At 31.3% G+C, this 19196-nt stretch overlaps 2 protein-coding genes across 3 annotated transcripts; both read right to left on the bottom strand.

Moving 5' to 3' along the window:
- Positions 1 to 801: 801 nt before the first annotated feature.
- Positions 802 to 5788, bottom strand: LOC133306674 (uncharacterized). Of its 2 annotated transcripts, XM_061507018.1 has the most exons (6): positions 5564 to 5788; positions 5327 to 5384; positions 4143 to 4560; positions 2627 to 2673; positions 1569 to 2535; positions 802 to 1286 (listed from the first exon to the last, which is right to left on the bottom strand). In XM_061507018.1, exons 3-5 carry the CDS (start codon positions 4456 to 4458, stop codon positions 1591 to 1593), a joined length of 1308 nt encoding a protein of 435 aa, XP_061363002.1. In that variant the 5' UTR covers positions 4459 to 4560; positions 5327 to 5384; positions 5564 to 5788; the 3' UTR covers positions 802 to 1286; positions 1569 to 1590. The 2 variants fall into 2 exon arrangements, with proteins under 2 accessions (XP_061363002.1, XP_061362993.1); XM_061507009.1 differs by lacking the exon at positions 5327 to 5384.
- Positions 5789 to 15328: 9540 nt separating this feature from the next.
- LOC133306693 (protein CASPARIAN STRIP INTEGRITY FACTOR 1-like) lies at positions 15329 to 18713 on the bottom strand. Its single transcript, XM_061507055.1, has 5 exons — positions 18587 to 18713; positions 17427 to 17508; positions 17103 to 17265; positions 16629 to 16690; positions 15329 to 15482 (listed from the first exon to the last, which is right to left on the bottom strand). The coding sequence occupies exons 3-5, from the start codon at positions 17182 to 17184 to the stop codon at positions 15342 to 15344; spliced, it is 285 nt and encodes a 94-aa protein (XP_061363039.1). The 5' UTR covers positions 17185 to 17265; positions 17427 to 17508; positions 18587 to 18713; the 3' UTR covers positions 15329 to 15341.
- Between the last annotated feature and the right edge of the window lie 483 nt (positions 18714 to 19196).

Genomic DNA, 19196 nt, shown 5'->3' with positions numbered 1-19196 from the left:
CCTGTATATTTATTCTTTCCTAGTGGAAAGAGGAAGTTAGGTGGACTTAAGACACTTTTAAAGTGCTAAATACGCAAATACATGACTACAAAATTAGGGCATGTTTTTATCAAGTTATAATTATACCCATACAAGTATAATATGCACGTAATTAACGCTGTAAGCAAACAAAAATTTAAACTTCTTTGTACATGATCTCATTAAACATTTACTTAATGAAAATCAGTAAAAAGTATCTATCAATAAATGTTCTCTATTAATATCACTTGAGGTATTCACATGGCATCATAACATTAGTATGTATTAGTGATAAAAATTATAAAAATAAATTACATTTATTTCTTTGAGAAATGTTTAAATTTGTCTTTTATTTTTAAAAATTTAAAGTTCTCTCCGACGAAAATAAATGAACGAGTCTCCAGGTGACTTTTTTTTTTCTCTCTTTAAACTTTCAGGGTCACAGCAATTGATTTTGAATAACATATCATGAAGAAAGCCAGAAAAAGGGGAAAATGACCTTAAGAATTAGTTTACATTAAATCTCTGAAGTAAAAGGTGTAATTTTCTAAAACAGGGAAGTATAATTTACCAAATTTAAAAACACAACAAAAGAAACATGCACGGACCTCTATAGCCATAAGTAACATCAGTCAACATGCAATCAACAAGCAACATAAATCCTTGCCCAGCATAATAAAAGAAGCATGCAACCAACTGATGAAAAAGCATATAACAAAACTTGTTACGGACGAAAGCATTAATTTGATACAAGGCTATCCTGAAACCGTTCTTTCATTAAGAGCAACCCGTCCAGAAAAAAGTACATAGATCAATCTGCCACGTACAAAAAAACACTAAATTGATAAAAGGCTATTCCTGAAGCTGTTTTTTCATTAAAAGCAACCAACTAAAGTCAATCAAAATAATTGGTATTGCCTAACAATCTGTGGAGAAGACCATAGCCCAACACCAGAAACTCCCAAGGGCTAATGGCACGCATTACATAAAAGCAGAATCATGGTCAACAGAACATCATTTGGATATGAATTATATCCTTGCAATAATCAAATCGACCTGTACAAAACAAAAAGACTCTTGGTCTCAAAACACTATCTACTACGTCTCTATATTCATCTTCCACTTCTGTATGTGTTCTTTACAGAGTAACTTCAGCCTCTAATCTTGTTGAAATCACAGATTAGTGTGAACAGATGCTCAGAAATCATGCATTACATCTTGCCCTTTTCACAATCCTTTTAAGGATGCAGAGAAGATCAACATGGAACCTGCCATAAAGAAGGTGAAAAGAAACACGTGTTAAGTACAAAAGAATTACTGAGGATTTCCATCATGCTATAGTTTATAACCGGGGGATATCAAATGTTTGAAGTTCAAACTCTGTTCGCACAACCAAACCATAAAAAATCTGGAAGCACAATAACTTGCTAACTATAGAATGGGAAAGCAGAGAAACCTTATTTCTTTATGGCAATGCATGGCATAAGCCAAATTTAAGGATTCTACTGATAAACTGGCGCATGCAACAAAACTAAGATAATGCAACTAACCTCCCCACAACCAAAAAGGAGCTTATTCCTTGCTAGATTTGGCCCAAAAGAAGCCCTTCTTTCTTGTAGGGTGATTATCTAACATGGATCTGGAACCCTTTGATCCAAAGGAAAAGTGTCGCCTCAGAAAAGGTTTCCCAAAGGAGCTTCTCCCACTGGAATTGGAGTCCATCCTAGGACCTTTATCTTTAAGCCCTCTCCCTTTAAAGTGATCGAACACAACAGAATCATCATCGATATCGCTGTTCACAATCCGATTCTTTGATTTCTTGTTTCTAGCCTTCAAATCCATTTCAGCTTTCAGAGCTTTTTCGGACAGCTTCATAGTTTGTTTCTCACCAAAAGTGCAAACTGGGCAAGCTGGGTCATACTTATTGATATCAGGTGTCATAGTCTCCAAACATTCAGCATGATAGATGTGCCCACAGATAAGAACAGCAACTACAGAAAGGTCATTACTTGCAATTATCTTTTGGGTGCTCCAAGAAGACTTCTCCGTTAAAAGCTTTGAGCAAACACCACATGTTTGCAAATCAACTGGTGAAGCAGAAAACCAACTATTGGATCTAGCTAACCTTTCACGATTAAAACCAAAGGACTCACTATCAAATGACCAACTTTCTCTGACGGGAGTTCCCATCGACTCAGAAAGGCCAGGTATAGACCAACCATCTGAAGATCCACCATGGGAGCGGATACCTGATTCATTGCTCCATGAGGGAAACCCTGGCCTATCTTCAGACAGAGAGAAGCTGCCGGGTGACTTAAATGCTGGGGTTCGGCTGTAAGAAGCTTGCTGTAACAGCTGGTGTCCAGGAGAACGGCAAGGCAACCTTAATGGGGTTGAGCTGGATGGAGTCGTGTGACATTGGGATAATAGAGGAGATGCTGACAATGAAGTTGATGGCAATGATGGTTTTGTGGGAGATGGACTAGATACTATTGATGATTCTGCCAACCCCTTCACCTAGAAAATGATTCATAGGTAGGAAATCACATACCAACAACTGAGCAAAAATGCAAAACAACGAAAAAATAATTCACTATTATAACCTCACCTGTTCCACACTGACATCCATAGAGACGTTCCTTGAAATAGATTGATCTGCAATAAACATAAATAACCATTTCAGATCCTATAAAAGAACCAGTTGACAGAATAATAATTAGCGGCTGTATTAGTTAAAAAAAGTGTCATGCAACATATTTTAATAGGACGCAAAGCAAGCAATACAAAACCACCTTATCTATACCTATTTGCTTAACTGCCTAAATAATCTTCACAGGTTCTTTGGGAGGATGGATTCGAAAAAAATCATCTATCTAAATAATCAACAAAAACTTGCCATGAACGATCTTGTATTAAGAGTTAAATTGGCTAAGCCCTATGTCGAGAATTTTATCCTACTTTCTCTTTAGTAACAACTTTAAGATAAAAAATGCATGACAAAGGAACTTTTTAGTACCCAAAAAAAAAATTGATTCGTAAGAAATAAGAATATAGATAAATTTCAAGACATGATAATTCACTGATGCTCCAGTGTTTCCTTAACAAAGGAGATGGACCACAAATGATTGAAGACTGAAGAGAAAAACATATTATTTGATAGGGAGCATAAGTACAGATACTGTAAGACATTATTATATCAATGATTTGGTAAACCATTTGTTGGTGCTGAAAAAAATGTTGTAAACTATGTCTAAAAACGTCTAAGATAATTAGATAAGTTTTTTTTTTAAAAAAAAAACTAAAACTCATTATACAAAACAAGCAGTTTTAGCACAAGAGCTAGAAAGAGTATATTCTGAAAAAAAAACTATATCAAAAAGTGCTTTTATAAAAAAAGCTTGTCCAAATGCACCCTTAATTGCACCAGCTGAAATTAATATGTTCTCATTCATGTTTCAGTCTATTCCTTTCTTCTATAAACTGTCAAATGCAATACCTCCTGTCTGGTTGAAACTGGTATCTTAATCTCACTAGCTGAACTAATTGTTCTCATTCAAACAGAAATGGTGCTCTTACATTCATCAACTTTTTCGGTTTCTATTCCTTTCTGGTAGGTATGTCTATGGTTTGACTTTAAACACTGGTTAACACCATGAAAATTTTAAATTCCTAACAGCTCATTTCTCTTTGATTTGCAGTGCCATCATTTTTAAAATGATCAGCTGATTCCTCTAGGCTTGCTAGTACAACAATGTAGTAAATAAAGCAAAAACAGTTGATAGTTCTACAGCTTCTGCTCTTACTTCGTGATGCCAGCTTCTCTCCTCCACTCAGAACTTTGTGCACAACTATCATTTTAATTAACCACACTTGCTGCTAATTTTTCAGTTTTCTACCTCATGTCTGATAGCTTATGAGAAAGAAATATATGTGAGAAGACATCACCATGTTTCCAAATTTAATGTAATACCATGTACTAATTTCATATCTTCCACCTATCTTTGTGATTATAAGTGTAGAATGAACTACGAAGTAACTGATACAAAATCCAATTCTAAAAATAAGAAAGTCCAACCCAAGTAGGACCACAGTTAAAACCAGAAAGCTGATTTCAAGAAAGTTACCTGAAGGTGAATTTCTCATATGTGCAGCAGTTCCTTCAGAAATTGGGGATTTTTGGTATCTGTTCTGTTGATAGTTCTGCAATGGACTTCCATCCTCTGATACATATGCTGATTCATTTTTATTCTCTGATCCGTCATTCCGGCTAATACCATCAGAAAACCAATTTATAGAAGTATCTTCACCAGCTACACGCCCTCGATGATCCCACCGAAAGCTCCATGTTGGAGAACATCGAATATTCCGATGCAAAATGTCACTGGTTGAACCATTTTGTATAGTTTTATCTTTGGCAGCAACACAACAAGCAGCACCCATTGTGAGGTACACAACAGTTTTTATCTTGTTATACTAACACAACCACCTATTGCATCTGCAAATACAAATCTACACCATTCACTTGTGAATATAGCTCTTTACCTGGAATAGTGACGAAAAGGGCATACCATCAATTGCAATTATAAATACTATGACAGTCAAAAGCATAATCCAAAACAAATTATCATTGTCACTAAACCAGTTGTCATGCTGAATTTAAACATAATTCCAAATTAAAATACCCCACCAAAAAAAGATCAGAAGATAAAGACCAAATATAAGCTCAGAATCAAAAGGGTGTTGAAAAACGTGTAAAGAGCAATAAGTTTTTTAATAGAATTTCCCACGTAAAACTCATCCTTGAACTGTTAGCCTCTAATTTTTTTTATACAACGGGTGACACTGAAGTTTGAACCTATAACCTCATGGAAAATACTCTAGCCCCTCACCACAAGCCCACTTCTAGTGACTTTAGGATCTAATTTTTAAGGGGATACCAAACTGACCCACATGAAGACATGAAACAACTTCAAATGTGATCTAAGTCAATAAAACATTGATAGTGATGAACACACAACATTTCAATACAGTAGGATCTGCAGGAAGGGAGGAAAAAAGTGTCTGTTGTGTTGTAAAAATAAACAAATGAATCATATCCTATTTACTCTAATCATGGATATCAGTACCAACCTCAAATCACCGGCAAGACAAGGAAAATAAATAAATAAAACCAACAAAAAATGATACTCTATCCCCAAATAAATTGAAAAAGGTGGTCGGAGATGATCCAATCAATCTGATATATTAGTAAAGAAGAATACAAATCAGTGAAATCGAAAATCCTAAATACGGAAAATATTCAGCTCACTCGAAAAGTCAGAACGATCCGAAATCAATGCTGAAAAAACGGAATTCACAGTCAAGACCTACAAAGTTCCAATAGTAATTATTATTATAATTATTATTGCGGGAGAGAGAGAGAAAAATAAAAACTATTGATTTTGAAATTCGGTGCAGAAACATGGTATTTGGTACATATGATGAAAGCAAAATGAATCAGCGTATAGAGAGACACGAAATGACTATGACCCCAAGACGCGCGTACCTTTTAACGAAACAAAGCGTCACAGAGAAAGAGTGAGTGGAAGAGGCGAAGGAGATTCGAGAAAGAGAGAGAGAGAGAGAAAGAGAGAGAGAGAGTGGTGTTGTTGCAGAGAGGACGCAAACAAGAAAATGAGGAAAGAGGCGTTTCAGACAGTTCTTTTACGCCCTTACGGACTCTCCCTCTTCCCTAGCGCTACTGCACTCACACTTCTCTTATCAAACCCTTCCGAATCTCCAACAAACTAAAATTTACAATACATATACGAGTTTTATGTTTACAAACTTTTCTTTTACCATTTCTTATAAAATTTATTATATTTTTCGGGCAAGACACTTGAGTATTTATATTTAAAGGAAATCTAAAATGTCATTTTAAACGATGTAAAGTTATATCATCGTAAGAAAGAGAGAAAGATAATCTTAAACCCGTCTCGAATCGAATTAGTTGCGAAGCAATAAACCGATTGTAATATTTAAAAAAAAAATAGATAAAATAGAAGAGAGAGTTGACAAAAAATAAAATAAAAATATGGATCTCACTTTTTTTTAAAGTAAAATAAGATAAGTTATGTAAGATAAATACTTTTCCCTTTCTCAAAATATATAATTTAGAAACTCTTACAAAATTAACTATATATTGCTGGGGAAGAGAGTTTATATTTCCTGAAATATATAATTGAATTTGTAAAAATAAAATTGTAAATATAATCTAATTCTATTATGTTTGTTAAGTATCAAGCTTAAAAAAAAAGGTAAAGATTATATTTTAAAATAATTTAAAATATCTCGAATCATGTTTCAGGATTAATTTTTTATATTCCCTTATTTTAATTTTCTTATTTAATAAAATATTATTCAACCTTTAATATATTTTTTTCCTTCCCTCGTCAATCGCAACAATTTTAACAAAATTTTCATCTTCAAATTCAAACTTGTTTATAACTATTAACTATAAAATTGGCATTTTTTTAACACCAATTGGATTCCACACTCATTTACATGTTTTTAGTTTTAAAATGGTATACATAACTTTACAATTTTCAGTGATAAAAATTGTAGCTCGAAAGAAATTGTTAATCGAAAGTCATTATTAACTTTATTAATTTTCAATGATAAAAATAACATAATTTTATGTCATTTAAAATGACAAATATTTTTTTCTAATAATACAAAATGTAAAAATGTGTTTTGTTTTGTGTTTGATTTTGTGTGTTTTTATTTTTAATGTTAAAGGTCTTAAAAGTATGGAATTTGAGTGGGGTAAAAGGTTAACAGGCGGCACTCTCTTGTGCAGCACTCGGAGTAGGAAGTACGCATTCCATGCTTTTCATATTAGACAAAAGGTATCATGACCCTAATATTTAGAGAACATATTCTTCATAAAAGTCATTATTCTCGGTGATAATTCCTTTCTTCTAATTTTTTTATTCCCTTGTATAGTTTAAATTGAATAATCTCATAATTTACCGCATCAAACCGTTACAAGTCACAACCCAAAAAATGTCAATGTGATAATCAGATCAATGCACCGTATGAATCTGTTTCTTTCTTAATTCGTTTCTTTTCAATTTCTCTTTTTCTAAACTTGTTATACCATAATTTATTTTATTTTATTTTATTTTTAAAAAAAAGTCAATGAGAAACGGTGAGGCAAGCTAAATATAAATTTGCTTGTGTTTACAAGTAGGTGGGTTTTGTTGGATGGTCCCATATCAAACAAGATACGGACCATTTTAATGGTGGCTAATGCTGTTTATAAATGAATATAATAGATATAAATTGATCTAGAAAAAATATCATTCCCCAAATCAATAATTAAACTGATCAGCCTACTAAAAAATAATATATATATATATATTAAACTGATCACGGATTATAACTGCTATCGACTCAAAAACCAAATCAATTCCACATTATTGCTATGTGTGAAATATCACACACACATATATTACTTTATTTCTTTAACGTAAGTATTATGCATGTACAAATTAGGTAATCGGTAAATTTTAGATCAATTTAATTTTAATGTTTTATTAGTGTAAATTTTTACACACAATAAATTATCTCCTAAAAATAAAGAAAAAAATTTAGAATAAAATAAATTTATCATAATTTAATATATGTCACACTTTACCAAGGCTTTTGGTGCATGCATATTGTATTGTAAAAATATTCAAAAAAGGAATTAATATTTGATGACAAAAAAAGGAAAAATACGTGGAGAATAACCAAACCATCCAAATCCACAATGATTTTCGAATTAAAAAAATAAATAAAGTGAAAATGGTTAACCATAACAACTTACACTACTACTGGTCAGGATCAGATTGTCAAAGGTGCAACACTAACAAGTAACAAGTGAGACGCTTGAGTCGTGTACGCAACTGAAAACCAAAACTGTCTTTTTACTTTTGGGTAGAATGGAAGGAAAATGGAGTGAACCTTTTGTTAAACTGTGTTGCATTGCCAAATATACCCTCCCACGTGTCCCGTTTAATTCATTATTTGTTGAAAGATGAAGGTGATAAATGTCTATTCACTGTGGTTGAGTCACTGCCACGTATAGGTTGGTCGCTGTCAACTGTTAAGCGGTGGCGTGCGTTGGTGAGAGACGCCAAGTATTAATCCATCTTATAATTAGGTTTTCGTAAACCATATATTCACTTTTAATTCGGAATTAGGTAAAACATACCATTAAAGAGCCCATTAACTACAAAAGTTGAGACATAAGAGCTGATAATCTTATACCTAGCGGTGTAATTGAGCCGAGTAGCTTATTAAAGATTTAAAATTTAGCTTGTTTTAAATTTGATTTGACTTGATTTGTTTTTTTTTTTTTTGGTAAATAATTTCACCTGACTTGTTTGATAAATAGAATAAATTCAAGTTTTAAAAAAAAATTATTTAACAAAGAAGCTTAAGCCTAATTTAATGAGGCTTGACTTGAAAGCCGTAAGCTGATCTGATATATTATTATAATAAATAATATATTTTTATATCACTAAATCATTTTTGTAACCTTACTTTTTTTTACCTTTAACTCCACAACTAACTGACAAAACTCAGGTACTCTTTCTCTATTATTTTTTTGAAGATTATAATATAATAAGTTTTGACAGCTTATTCTATTAGTAGTGAAGTCGTCATAGGGTTTTTTTTTTTTTTCTTTTCTACATTGCAAGCGGCGCCGATCGCACATTCTCTTGATTTATTAAGTAATCAAATTTATACACTTCATACTCTTCATTAAGCAGTGGTTGCTTTCAATGTTGAAGAAGAAATTATGGAACTCATTATTCGATCTTAAAATACATATAGACTAAGTGATTTTTATGGTTATTTTTTCTATGACGAAGGAATATATAATTTGATGCATTTGTAGTCTCAACATTTAGACATATGTGAGTTTGAAAAAATACATTTTATAATTATAAATTAGTCAAGTCAAGCTCAAGCCAAGCCTTTAATCTTTTATAAACAAGCCAAGCAAGCCTAGAATTTAGCTCGTACTAAGCTAATGAGTAAAGCCAAACTAAATATTTTTTATAAGCTTGGCTTGTTTAAGTTAAATTTTGGCTGGGCTTAACTCATTTACACCCTTACAGTTATTCCAGGCCAAATTCATTGGAGATTCTATTTTAAATTCGTGGATTTCAGATATTTTATATGATTTTTTTACATAATTATATGTTATCATAAAAAAGAAGCACTACAAGATCCTTTTATATATATACATAGGGATAGGATCATTTGACACCGGTGTCAAACTTTGAAATTTAACATCAAATCTTATTCGTTGATTTCCGTCAATCAACGGTTATCATTTATTGAAAATTAATATTAATTAATAAGTTTGATTCTCAATAAATGATAACCGTTGATTGGCGAAAATCAACGGATAGGATTTGATGTCAAATTTTGAATTTTAACACCGATGTCAAAATCCTGCCCCATATATATATATATATATATATATATATATATATGGGCTTATCGTTTCTCAAGCTGATTGAGATAATCTTATCTCCGGCTACTAAATCATAACCGTACAAATATGGATCAATGGTGATAAAGGAAGAGAGAGAAAAAGGAAATCATAATCATTCAAAGGTGAATCAGTTAATATAAGGAAATAAAAAAATAAAATGACGTAATTTTGGGATAGCCAGAGATAAACTTATCTCAAGTTGCTTGAGAAATATTTTTCCCTAATATAATATATACATATATATAGGGGTTTACATTTCTGCAGTTGCTGTACGTGCAACAATCAAATTCTTGCCATATATATATATTTGAAAGCATTAAATATGAGGAATCATAACCATACAAAAAATGAAAGCAATGGGTCGAGGTACTGGGTTACTGGGTCACTGATTCAACCAGTGGGTCACTTGTTCAACCGCATGACCTGGTAAGTATATATAAATCTATAATTTATATTTAAAAACTATAAATATACTTAAATACTTGTAAAAAAATGATACCAATTTCAAATATTTTAACATGAAAATAATAAAGTATACATCATTGTCCAACAAAAGATCAATCAAACAAATAATATTTGTGATACTAGTGTTTTAGGTTTAGTAAACGACATCTCTAACTATAAATTAAATCAAAATTCCCTGCATGTTTCAAAATCAGGATAATATTAGTGTTGTTGGTACATAATCTATATAAGTTAATAAGCTACAAATTGTTATCAAAAAATAAAAAAAATAAAAAAAAATAAGCTACAAATCACTCCAATATTTCAAAAGAAAATAAACCATTTGTGTTTGAAGTAAAAAAAAGAAGATACTATTTGATGAAAATAAATTAGTTTTTTTATAGACCGAGCCGGGTCACCGGTTGAACCGACCGGGTCGCACCGGGTCACACCGATTCTGTAACATGATCGGTCCAATATGAAAACCAGACCGGTTACATGACCGGTTCACTGGTTTCCGGGTCGATCCGATTTTTATAACACTGGATGAAAGCATTAAATGTGAGGAATCATAACCATACACCTGTCGTTGTTGTATGTAAAGCGGCTGCAGAAATAATTTTACCATATATATATATATGAAAATATTTTTCTTACGTTGATGTAGATAAATTATCTTATGTGAGTGAAACAAAATAATAAGGGAGACCCACAAATGAATGGAAAGAGACAAAATAAAGATGTGATCCACTTTTGTTATGTGTGTGTAGGAAGATGAGTTATCTCATGTTGAATGAGATAAATATAATCCATATATATATATATATACGGGGCATGTTATATTTACAAACTTTTTTGTTTACAAACTCTTATAAACTATACTAAGTACGACCGGTCCTACTTTAATCATGCAGTGTACGACCGGTCGTACTTAGTGTAATTTGCAAAAAAAATTTGTAAACGGATCCTATCTATATATATATATATATATATATGGAAAAAAAATATTTATACAACTACTTAAGATAAGGTTATCTGTAGCTACCTCAAAAATTACGTCGTTTTGATTAATGAATGTTGTTTATGTAATTTTAGGTGAATTAATGAAAGGTGTTTCAGTAAAATGCATATGATAAAAAAATAAACAAAATTACGGAAATACCTTTCATTAATTCACCTAAAATTACATAAACACCCTTCATTAATCAAAACGACGTAGTTTTTGGATTGCTGTAGATGACCTTATCTAAAGTGGCTGTAGAAATATTTACCTATATATATATATATATTGGGGTAGGATCCTTTGACACCAGTGTCAAATTTTAAATTTAACACCTCATTTTATAGTTGTTAGATTAAAAAAGATCAATGACGTCACCTGCTTATAAATCAGAGTTGTTAATCTTTTTTGATCTAATGACTCTCAAATGAGGTGTCAAATTTAAAATTTGACACTAATATCAAAAGATCATACTTCATGTATATTAGTTAGCATCAAACATCAATGACACATTATATATATCGTGTTTCTAAGACAAAAAAGAAAAGAAAAAATAAGGGAAGTGCCAAGTTTGGGGCTAGTCCATAAGTTAAGTATCTGTTTGGATGAACTTAAAAAAAAAAGATTTTTTATTCTTGCTAAGTGCTTCTTATAAAAGTTAAAGTTGTTTACATTTAAAAAAATATTAATTTTTTTTAAAAAAAAATTTAACTTTTGACTTCTACATTTTTTAGAAGTTAAAATTTTTAGTTTTAAATTTTTTTTTGACTTTTTTATAACATATATTTTTTAAAACAAACTTCCAAACAGACTTTGTAGTAAAAATGTTTATTTTTATTTTTTTTAAAAAAAGCATCTTTTGCCCCAAAAAAAGCCCATCAGCCCTAAACCATGCCCTCCAAATAGCAAAATCTGCTAAAATTTTATCTCTGTGGAAAATAGGTATTATGTTACTGGTAAATTAATTAAAGACTTTATTTTTCTCATGTAATACGAGAGGTGTTACCTTATATTGTGAGACAAATAAAATAAGGTCTGCCAAGTTTTAATAAAAAAAAAATGCATTTTTTTATATGAGAGATAAATCTCATGTAACATGATAGTATAATTTTCCATTAATTAAACACAAACTAATGTGCAGATGCTTGTATATTATTGTTTGAAGAAGGCCCAACTTTGATTGAAGGATCATAGGGAAATGAGAGTGACACAATAATTGTGAATCTCATAACTTATGTGAGGCTTAAATAAGACCCGACGCGCTCTACCCTACATGATCCATCATTTCGGGCTACTGAATCATTTGCTAAAGCTTCATATATAGTAGGAACATGATGGCCTCCATGTTGTACTGTGTTTAAAAACAACCAGTGTCGGGAAACATATATATAAAAAGAAACTTTGAGATAAAGATAATGACTTAATTGGAATTTGAAAATTGATAAAATAAGAAACAGGATCATAATATGATTTATAAATTAGTATTTAACTAATCATCTAACGAATTATTAATAACCATACTAACCTATGCTAACAAGTGAGGTGTTTGAGTTTTTTTATTTGTAATAGAGTGATGCTCAAATTCATATTTTTTTTTACATATATATATATATATGGCTTTAATGTTTCTAAAGTGAATGTAGATAAGTTATCTACATTCGCTGCTAAAACGACGTCGTTTTGAGTTGAAAAATTAAAAAAATATAATGAAAAAGATCATTATAACCTTGAATAAATTATAATTACAAAAATACCTTGATTTCTGCCTCAAAAAGACGTCATTTTGGGCTCAATTTTTTTTGGTAAGCAGATAAGTTATCTACATTGACCGTAGAAAAAGCGAACCTTATATATATATATTTAGGCTTTAATGTTTTTAAAGTGAATGTAGATAAGTTATATACTTTCGTTTTCAAAACGACATTGTTTTGAGTTGAAAAATTAAAAACTTATAATGATAAAGACTATTACAACCCTGAAATAAATTATAATTATAAAAATACCTTGATTTCTGCTTTAAAATAATATCGTTTTGGGCTCAATATAGATAAATTATCTACATTAACTGTAAAAAGAATGAACACATATATTTATATATATTGTCAAAGGAAGGTAGACAAGAAATGGGTGTTTGGTTCAGGAGTTTTGAAAAGTTTTCTAGCTAAGTGATTCTGGCATTGTCAATTCTTCACGTTTGGTAGAAAGATATCATGAATTTTACTCATCACTCTCACTTGCCTAGCTATCGACCATTACTTGTTAAAAAGGATCAAAACCACGGTTGATAAAAGCAACTTGGAACGTGGAATTTCTTGAAAAAATCGAATAAGTTAATAAAGTGGTATAATACGGTGACAAGAATACCCCTCACACGTGAGCAAACAACTTTTCACAATACATCACACATCGGCCACAGCTTGCATATGTAGATCACAATCTTTATGTTCTAAAACCCAAAATGGTACTAAAGAAACAAACGGAAGTAAGATGAAAGAGCACAGCTACTTCAAGCCTTGTCTGATGCTAAGCTTGAGATGCATTTAAATTTTTAAATGCTAAATTAACTTCCTCTGCATAATTTTTATAACTTCACAGCCACAAAAAAACTTCTGCAACTGTCAAGGAAGAGCTTGAAGCCATATCATCAATACTTGAACAGTAAGGGCAACAAGACAAAGAAAGAAGGGAGTTCTCAGATTACAGTCACAGATCCAAAACATATGTGGAGAAATAGCTAGGAACGTGAACCTTATTGATGTTTCCCCTGCAGTTATAGAGTCATTTTTAAAAGGGTTTTTTTTTGTAATTTTAATATGTTTCCTCGTCAATATTTTATCACCAATCAAACACAGATTCAGGAATTTCACTCAATTTTTCTGGTAAAATTTGATCCAACTAAACAATTTTTTTTAAATTTATCTATCTAACTCACTTTTCTTGCACATCCCTGATAATTACATTTCTTTAGTAAAATAAAATTTCACCTGAACCAACATTTCCTAAAAGAATTGCAGGTATTGTACGAAAAATGGAACTCGTCCTACGCCCTTACGAGAAAATGCAGCACTACTTTTTATGGGCCTCAGAGCTAAAATAATTCAAAGAAGCCCAAAAGCGAAGGAACTAGGAGGCAGCGATCAGTCGTATTGCATGCGTTGTACACAAGCTCAAAAATTCACAACCTATTCATCCAAAAAAATAAAAAAAAAAATCACAACTTAAGGTCAACTTCTGAGTTTGTGGGCAACAAATTAATGGGGAGGGAAACTCTTTCGTTGACACAACTAGACAATCGGAGAAAAAGAAACGCAGTTTGAGTCGGGAGATATTTGTGTAAATTTTCAAAATAGATAAAATATTTGTATAATAGAAAATGCGAGAGGTAAGAATAGTTTGTCATTAAAAAGATTTGTGTGCAATTGACAAAATTTTATAGTTTTCCTTGTTTGTTTCCAAGAAAGAATCTGCCCCTGCCATATACAATTGGAAGTGGATATGGCTGAGTGCTTTTTTATTTTTTACATTTTCACTATCTCTTTCAGGTGTACATTCAAAATTTGAGTAGATTTAGTTTGAGATACATTTTTGAAGCTGTGATTGGTAGTAGACTACAAACGCAAACGAAAATATGGAAAGTGAAAAGAGGGGGCGGGGGTGTTATTATGGAAAAAAAAGGAAGGGATTAATAACAATTATGTTACAGGAACAAGATTCCTATCATGCAAGACTACCGACAAAATAAAATTTGTCTCTTTTAATTATTATTTTTATTATTTTACTTGTCGTTTTTTGTTGTAGGAAAAAAAAATTTGCTGCATCAGGACCAAACGAAAGCCCAATAAAAAATTGGTTACGAGATAGGATATTTATACTATCAAAATTTTCTACTATCACTTCACTACCACTCTAATCACTATTGGATTCAAAAGTTATTTTTCTTTTCTCTCTCTTCATTCAACTTTTCCTCTAATCCAATAGTGATTAGAGTAGTAGTAAAATGGTAGTAAAAAAATTTGGTAGTATGAATATCCTACCTCTTATGTTACACCGTGAAATTGATTAGAAAAGATTAAATATTTTTCTCTTTCTCTCTCTTTATATGAATATTGCTCTATGTATTAAGATAAAAAGTAGATATTTATGGTATTTATTCCAATAGTACATTTCCACTTCGCCGCCAACCTTTTAATATATATTTAAGGAGAAGATTATATTTATAAATTTTTTGTTTACAAACTCTTACAAATTACACTATATCTGACCGATCATACACTAATAAAAAATATATCATATTTAGTGTAATTTATAAAAAAATTTATAAACCTTCCCCTATATTTAAACATCAATTCAGTTGGGTATGAGCTTGGAAGGAGGCTTAGATAGAGTTGGCGATGGATCATATCTTCCATAGTCTTTTGCGTTAGCCCTTAGAAGCCTCTCGTGGATGATGGTTACTTCTTCCTCATTCAGTGGCTTTCTTGGCGTTCCCTAGCAAATTAAGCAAGCATATATATAAGCAACAATTTAATTAGAAACTTGAAATATATATGGGAAGCTAGAGAATGGAAAATGAAAAATCGAAAATAATAAATGTCACCTCAATCCAAAACCTTAAAGCATTGGATGAGGTTAAATTAATGATTTTATATTTCTTTAACAAATTCTCTCACTTAAGAATACTTTGAGCTTGAAGTGTGGATATGACACAAGTCTATTATTGGTCTGTCTTGTGCTGGACTTTTGGAGTCTGCCTTGTTTTTTTTTTTAATTCCACCTGAAAGTAGGGGCGAGGATCGTCACTGAAATTCTGATACTATGATAAGCGTCACTTTAGCCCAAAACTTAAGGCATTAGCTGTAGCTAAATTAATTATTTTATATCTTATATCTCTCTGACAGAAAGCTATATCGGCTTTCAGTTTTGTATTCTTAGCCCAAAAACTCAAGAATTCTTGGTACAATATTGAATTTAGGGGAAAGATTGTTTATAATTTTTTTTACAAATTTTTGCAAACTGCATTATGTTATCCCGGGAGAAGATAGTGTGACTAGTGTTCTCTCGAAAGAAGATAGTATAGTTTGTAAACAAAAAAGTTTGTAAATATAACTTGCCCATTGAATTTATGATCGAAATTTCCGTTTCACAAGTTCCATCAAATAGAAAGGCGCATTAGATGTGGTTAGCTCATGATTTCTGCACCATATTGTTAGGTACAAGGCTTAAAAAATAAGAGACAAAAGCGAGGAGGAAATACAAAGTAGAGTTAGATACATGAATTATATAGCAAATAGCTTGTTCTTAATTTCATAATTTATAGTTTTCTTTTTCCAATTGTGTGTTAAAGTGGGGTGAAGATCAATGTTGTTAAAAATGAGATTTTATGTAGAAATGGAAGAGGGACAAAAAATCATAAAATGTAAAATCGTAACACAAAAAAATAATAAAAACATAAAAACGTTTGAAATATTGGTACAAATATTTTGATGAAATTTTTTTATAAAAAGTATAGTAATAAATGGATATTTTAACTATCATCTTCAGAGAGCTCTTTCTTGCATATGCAAATAAGCATATATAAGCTAGAGCCTGATATGCTAAAAAGGAAAATGAATAAATGGTGGCTACGTCATGTACCTCCTCTTGGTTTGAATACACATCTGCAGCCAAGTCATTGATTAACTCTGATCGTCGACCTGCTAACTCATTAAACACAGACAAGGTAAAAAAAAATTACTGTCGTCCAACGATTTCAGGGCCTGTACTTAACGTGCACAAGAATGAATAAAGCTATCTAGCTTATGCCTTAACTTTAGAAGTGTTGAGATATATAAATTAAACCAAAATCATGGAATCAAACCAAAAGATTTAATAGTAATAAATTAAAGCATCATCAAATTTCATTCCCCAAGAAAATTCAGGTTAAGCCAAGCACTGCCATTGTTATTGACATACGTGAATAGAATATGAAGCGATATACGACAATGTCTAATATATCGAACTCTGTTCATATGCACTCAAGCTCGTTCGATTTTAATTTAGCCATGTTACAATGTAAGTAACCAGGTTTGGCACCAAAAGTGTAACACAAGACCTAATTAAAAGAACCACCTGCAAAAGAAGTAGTTGATAAAAGTGATCCAGAAATGAGGAGGAAGAGAAGGCTGAACTTCTTGAGAAGCATGAGACCCATGATATGCGCAGCTTGGTATCTTAATGCAAAATGCTTGCAGGGAACAATAAATTCCCTAGAGAGGAATCCCCAAAGAAAATACTGAAATAGACAGTTTCATTGCAAAAAAGCATACTCAGTGTTCCTTAGTTATAAATTCAAACCAAAAAGGTAAAGGGAGACCACTTTGCTTTTTGTTGGGGCATTCAGTCTAAAAAGTTAGTGCAATGACTTATAAAATAGGATAATAGTTGAAGGCTGACCTTTGTGGAAAGAGAGAAAGATGTCTAGCTCAACGGCGGCTAGTATTTTGCTTTTGGATCTTGACGTTCCTTTTTGAAGTATCTATGAGTTAGATATCTTTGATGAGTCAAGCAGATCACTGTACACGGAAGAAAAGTGGTGTGTGTATGCCGTGACGGTAAGAGAGAGAACAGAGAACGTGTGTATCTGCATATTTTACTTTTTATTTATAGAATTTACTCGTGAGTATTGAGTGCTGGACCTCCAGTACTATTGTGAATGACCCAAGCCCATATATTATACTGTCGTATTATGATTGGTATCTTTGATTGAATACATTTCTTTAACTGTAATTGATTTATATTTGGATTGTCTCTTGTTGAGCTTATCAATAGATGAGCCTCATATATGAGTCTATAACAATCCTTTAAATAAAAACTAAAATTTTCTAGAATACCCATATTTTATTTATAACAAAATGCTTTTTTTTTTTAATCAGATGAGAAATTCTATTGGAAATTTAGGTGAAGAATTGGACAATAAAGTATATGTCGATTAAAACTGATATTAAATACCACAATCTCTTAGAGTATGTTCGTAAACCTGTTAGAATACAACAACAAGACCTAAAGTTTTACTTTATATTTGGCGAGTATTAAATAAAAATAGAATAAAACATAAAACTAATAAAATTTATTATCATAGTTTTACTAAAAGAAATATAACTAAATAGAACATAATGAAACTTTTCCATCCCATTTCCTCATATTTTATTCAGTTATGTTTTATCTGCGTGTCAAACGCTATACAAATAATGTTAATTACTAGACTACAAATTCATGGATTTTGTAACATTATTTTTGCTGTAATTTATTAAACTCAAATACCTTTAAAGACAACTTGCTGCTTTTTCATTACTCAGAAAAAATATCCTTAGTAATGACTCAACTAATAATTCATATGACGCTAAAGCTCAAATTTAAAGGAGATGCAAAGGAAAATTAGAAAGCATGCCTAGGGATTATAGGGATATCAATCAATTGGTTTTGCTCAAAAGAAGATATTAGGTTGGCATAAAATAATATTTGTGGATGACAAAGTGCTCTCAATTATCCTTGACGACAAGGACAACACACCAAATACAAATGAAAAGACAATGGTGGAGAATAAAGAGAAGCACCTTAAGATTTAAAATACTCTTGTCTTCAAATTCAGTGGTTTGGGGATGCTGATGAACGCCCTTAATTCAAGCATTATCTTCTCCACCAACGCAAAGATTAGTCAACTCACAAGGACTTTGGTAGAACTTGCACTTCAATTTTAGATAAAAAGTGTGAGGCTCTGTATGTCTGTGAGGTTCTGCATGAAATAATCGAAAATGGGAGGAGGAAAAATGAACTAGTTAACAACTTAGGATGTATAAATAATTCTAGGGTTTTATAAGAGTTATGTTGTAGGAAAAGTGATTGTGTAATGTTATAGAGATTCGTTTTGCGTGTCTTAATTTTTTATTTATTGTTTTGTTTTAAAAAGTGTGGACCCTACAAAATGTTGTGAGTGTAGGAAAGTTTGTTGTGTTATGTTAAAGGATAAAATGAAAACCCATAATTTTATAGTTATTTAATATGAAAACTGAAAGAGATTAAAAATAACATTTGATTCTTTCTCTTAAGCTTGAAGGAATAAAAGTTTAAACATTTTCAACTTCTTTTTATTTCTATTTATTCTTTCCCTCTGTCTTACGCTCTTACCAATTACATATAATATACCAAGATCAGTGCAAATTTGGT

This window comes from Gastrolobium bilobum, unplaced genomic scaffold (genome assembly GCF_033153095.1).
Source record: "Gastrolobium bilobum isolate Gb01-03AN ecotype WA unplaced genomic scaffold, APGP_CSIRO_Gbil_v1 utg27758, whole genome shotgun sequence".
Taxonomy (NCBI): domain Eukaryota; kingdom Viridiplantae; phylum Streptophyta; class Magnoliopsida; order Fabales; family Fabaceae; genus Gastrolobium; species Gastrolobium bilobum.
Note: the sequence above shows the minus strand (reverse complement) of the source record. Positions and strands in the feature narration are given on the sequence as shown.

Bases quoted from the DNA above. Each gene is read 5' to 3' on its own strand.
- LOC133306674 (XM_061507018.1), bottom strand. From the start codon at position 4,458: ATGGGTGCTGCTTGTTGTGTTGCTGCCAAAGATAAAACTATACAAAAT. The intron at 2,674-4,142 runs GTAACTTTCTTG...TGTTTATTGCAG, and splicing joins TATGAGAAATTCACCTTCAG to ATCAATCTATTTCAAGGAAC. The intron at 2,536-2,626 runs GTGAGGTTATAA...ATCATTTTCTAG, and splicing joins TGGATGTCAGTGTGGAACAG to GTGAAGGGGTTGGCAGAATC.
- LOC133306693 (XM_061507055.1), bottom strand. From the start codon at position 17,184: ATGGGTCTCATGCTTCTCAAGAAGTTCAGCCTTCTCTTCCTCCTCATT. The intron at 16,691-17,102 runs GTGGTTCTTTTA...TTAATGAGTTAG, and splicing joins ATCAACTACTTCTTTTGCAG to CAGGTCGACGATCAGAGTTA. The intron at 15,483-16,628 runs GTACATGACGTA...TTAATTTGCTAG, and splicing joins TGTATTCAAACCAAGAGGAG to GGAACGCCAAGAAAGCCACT.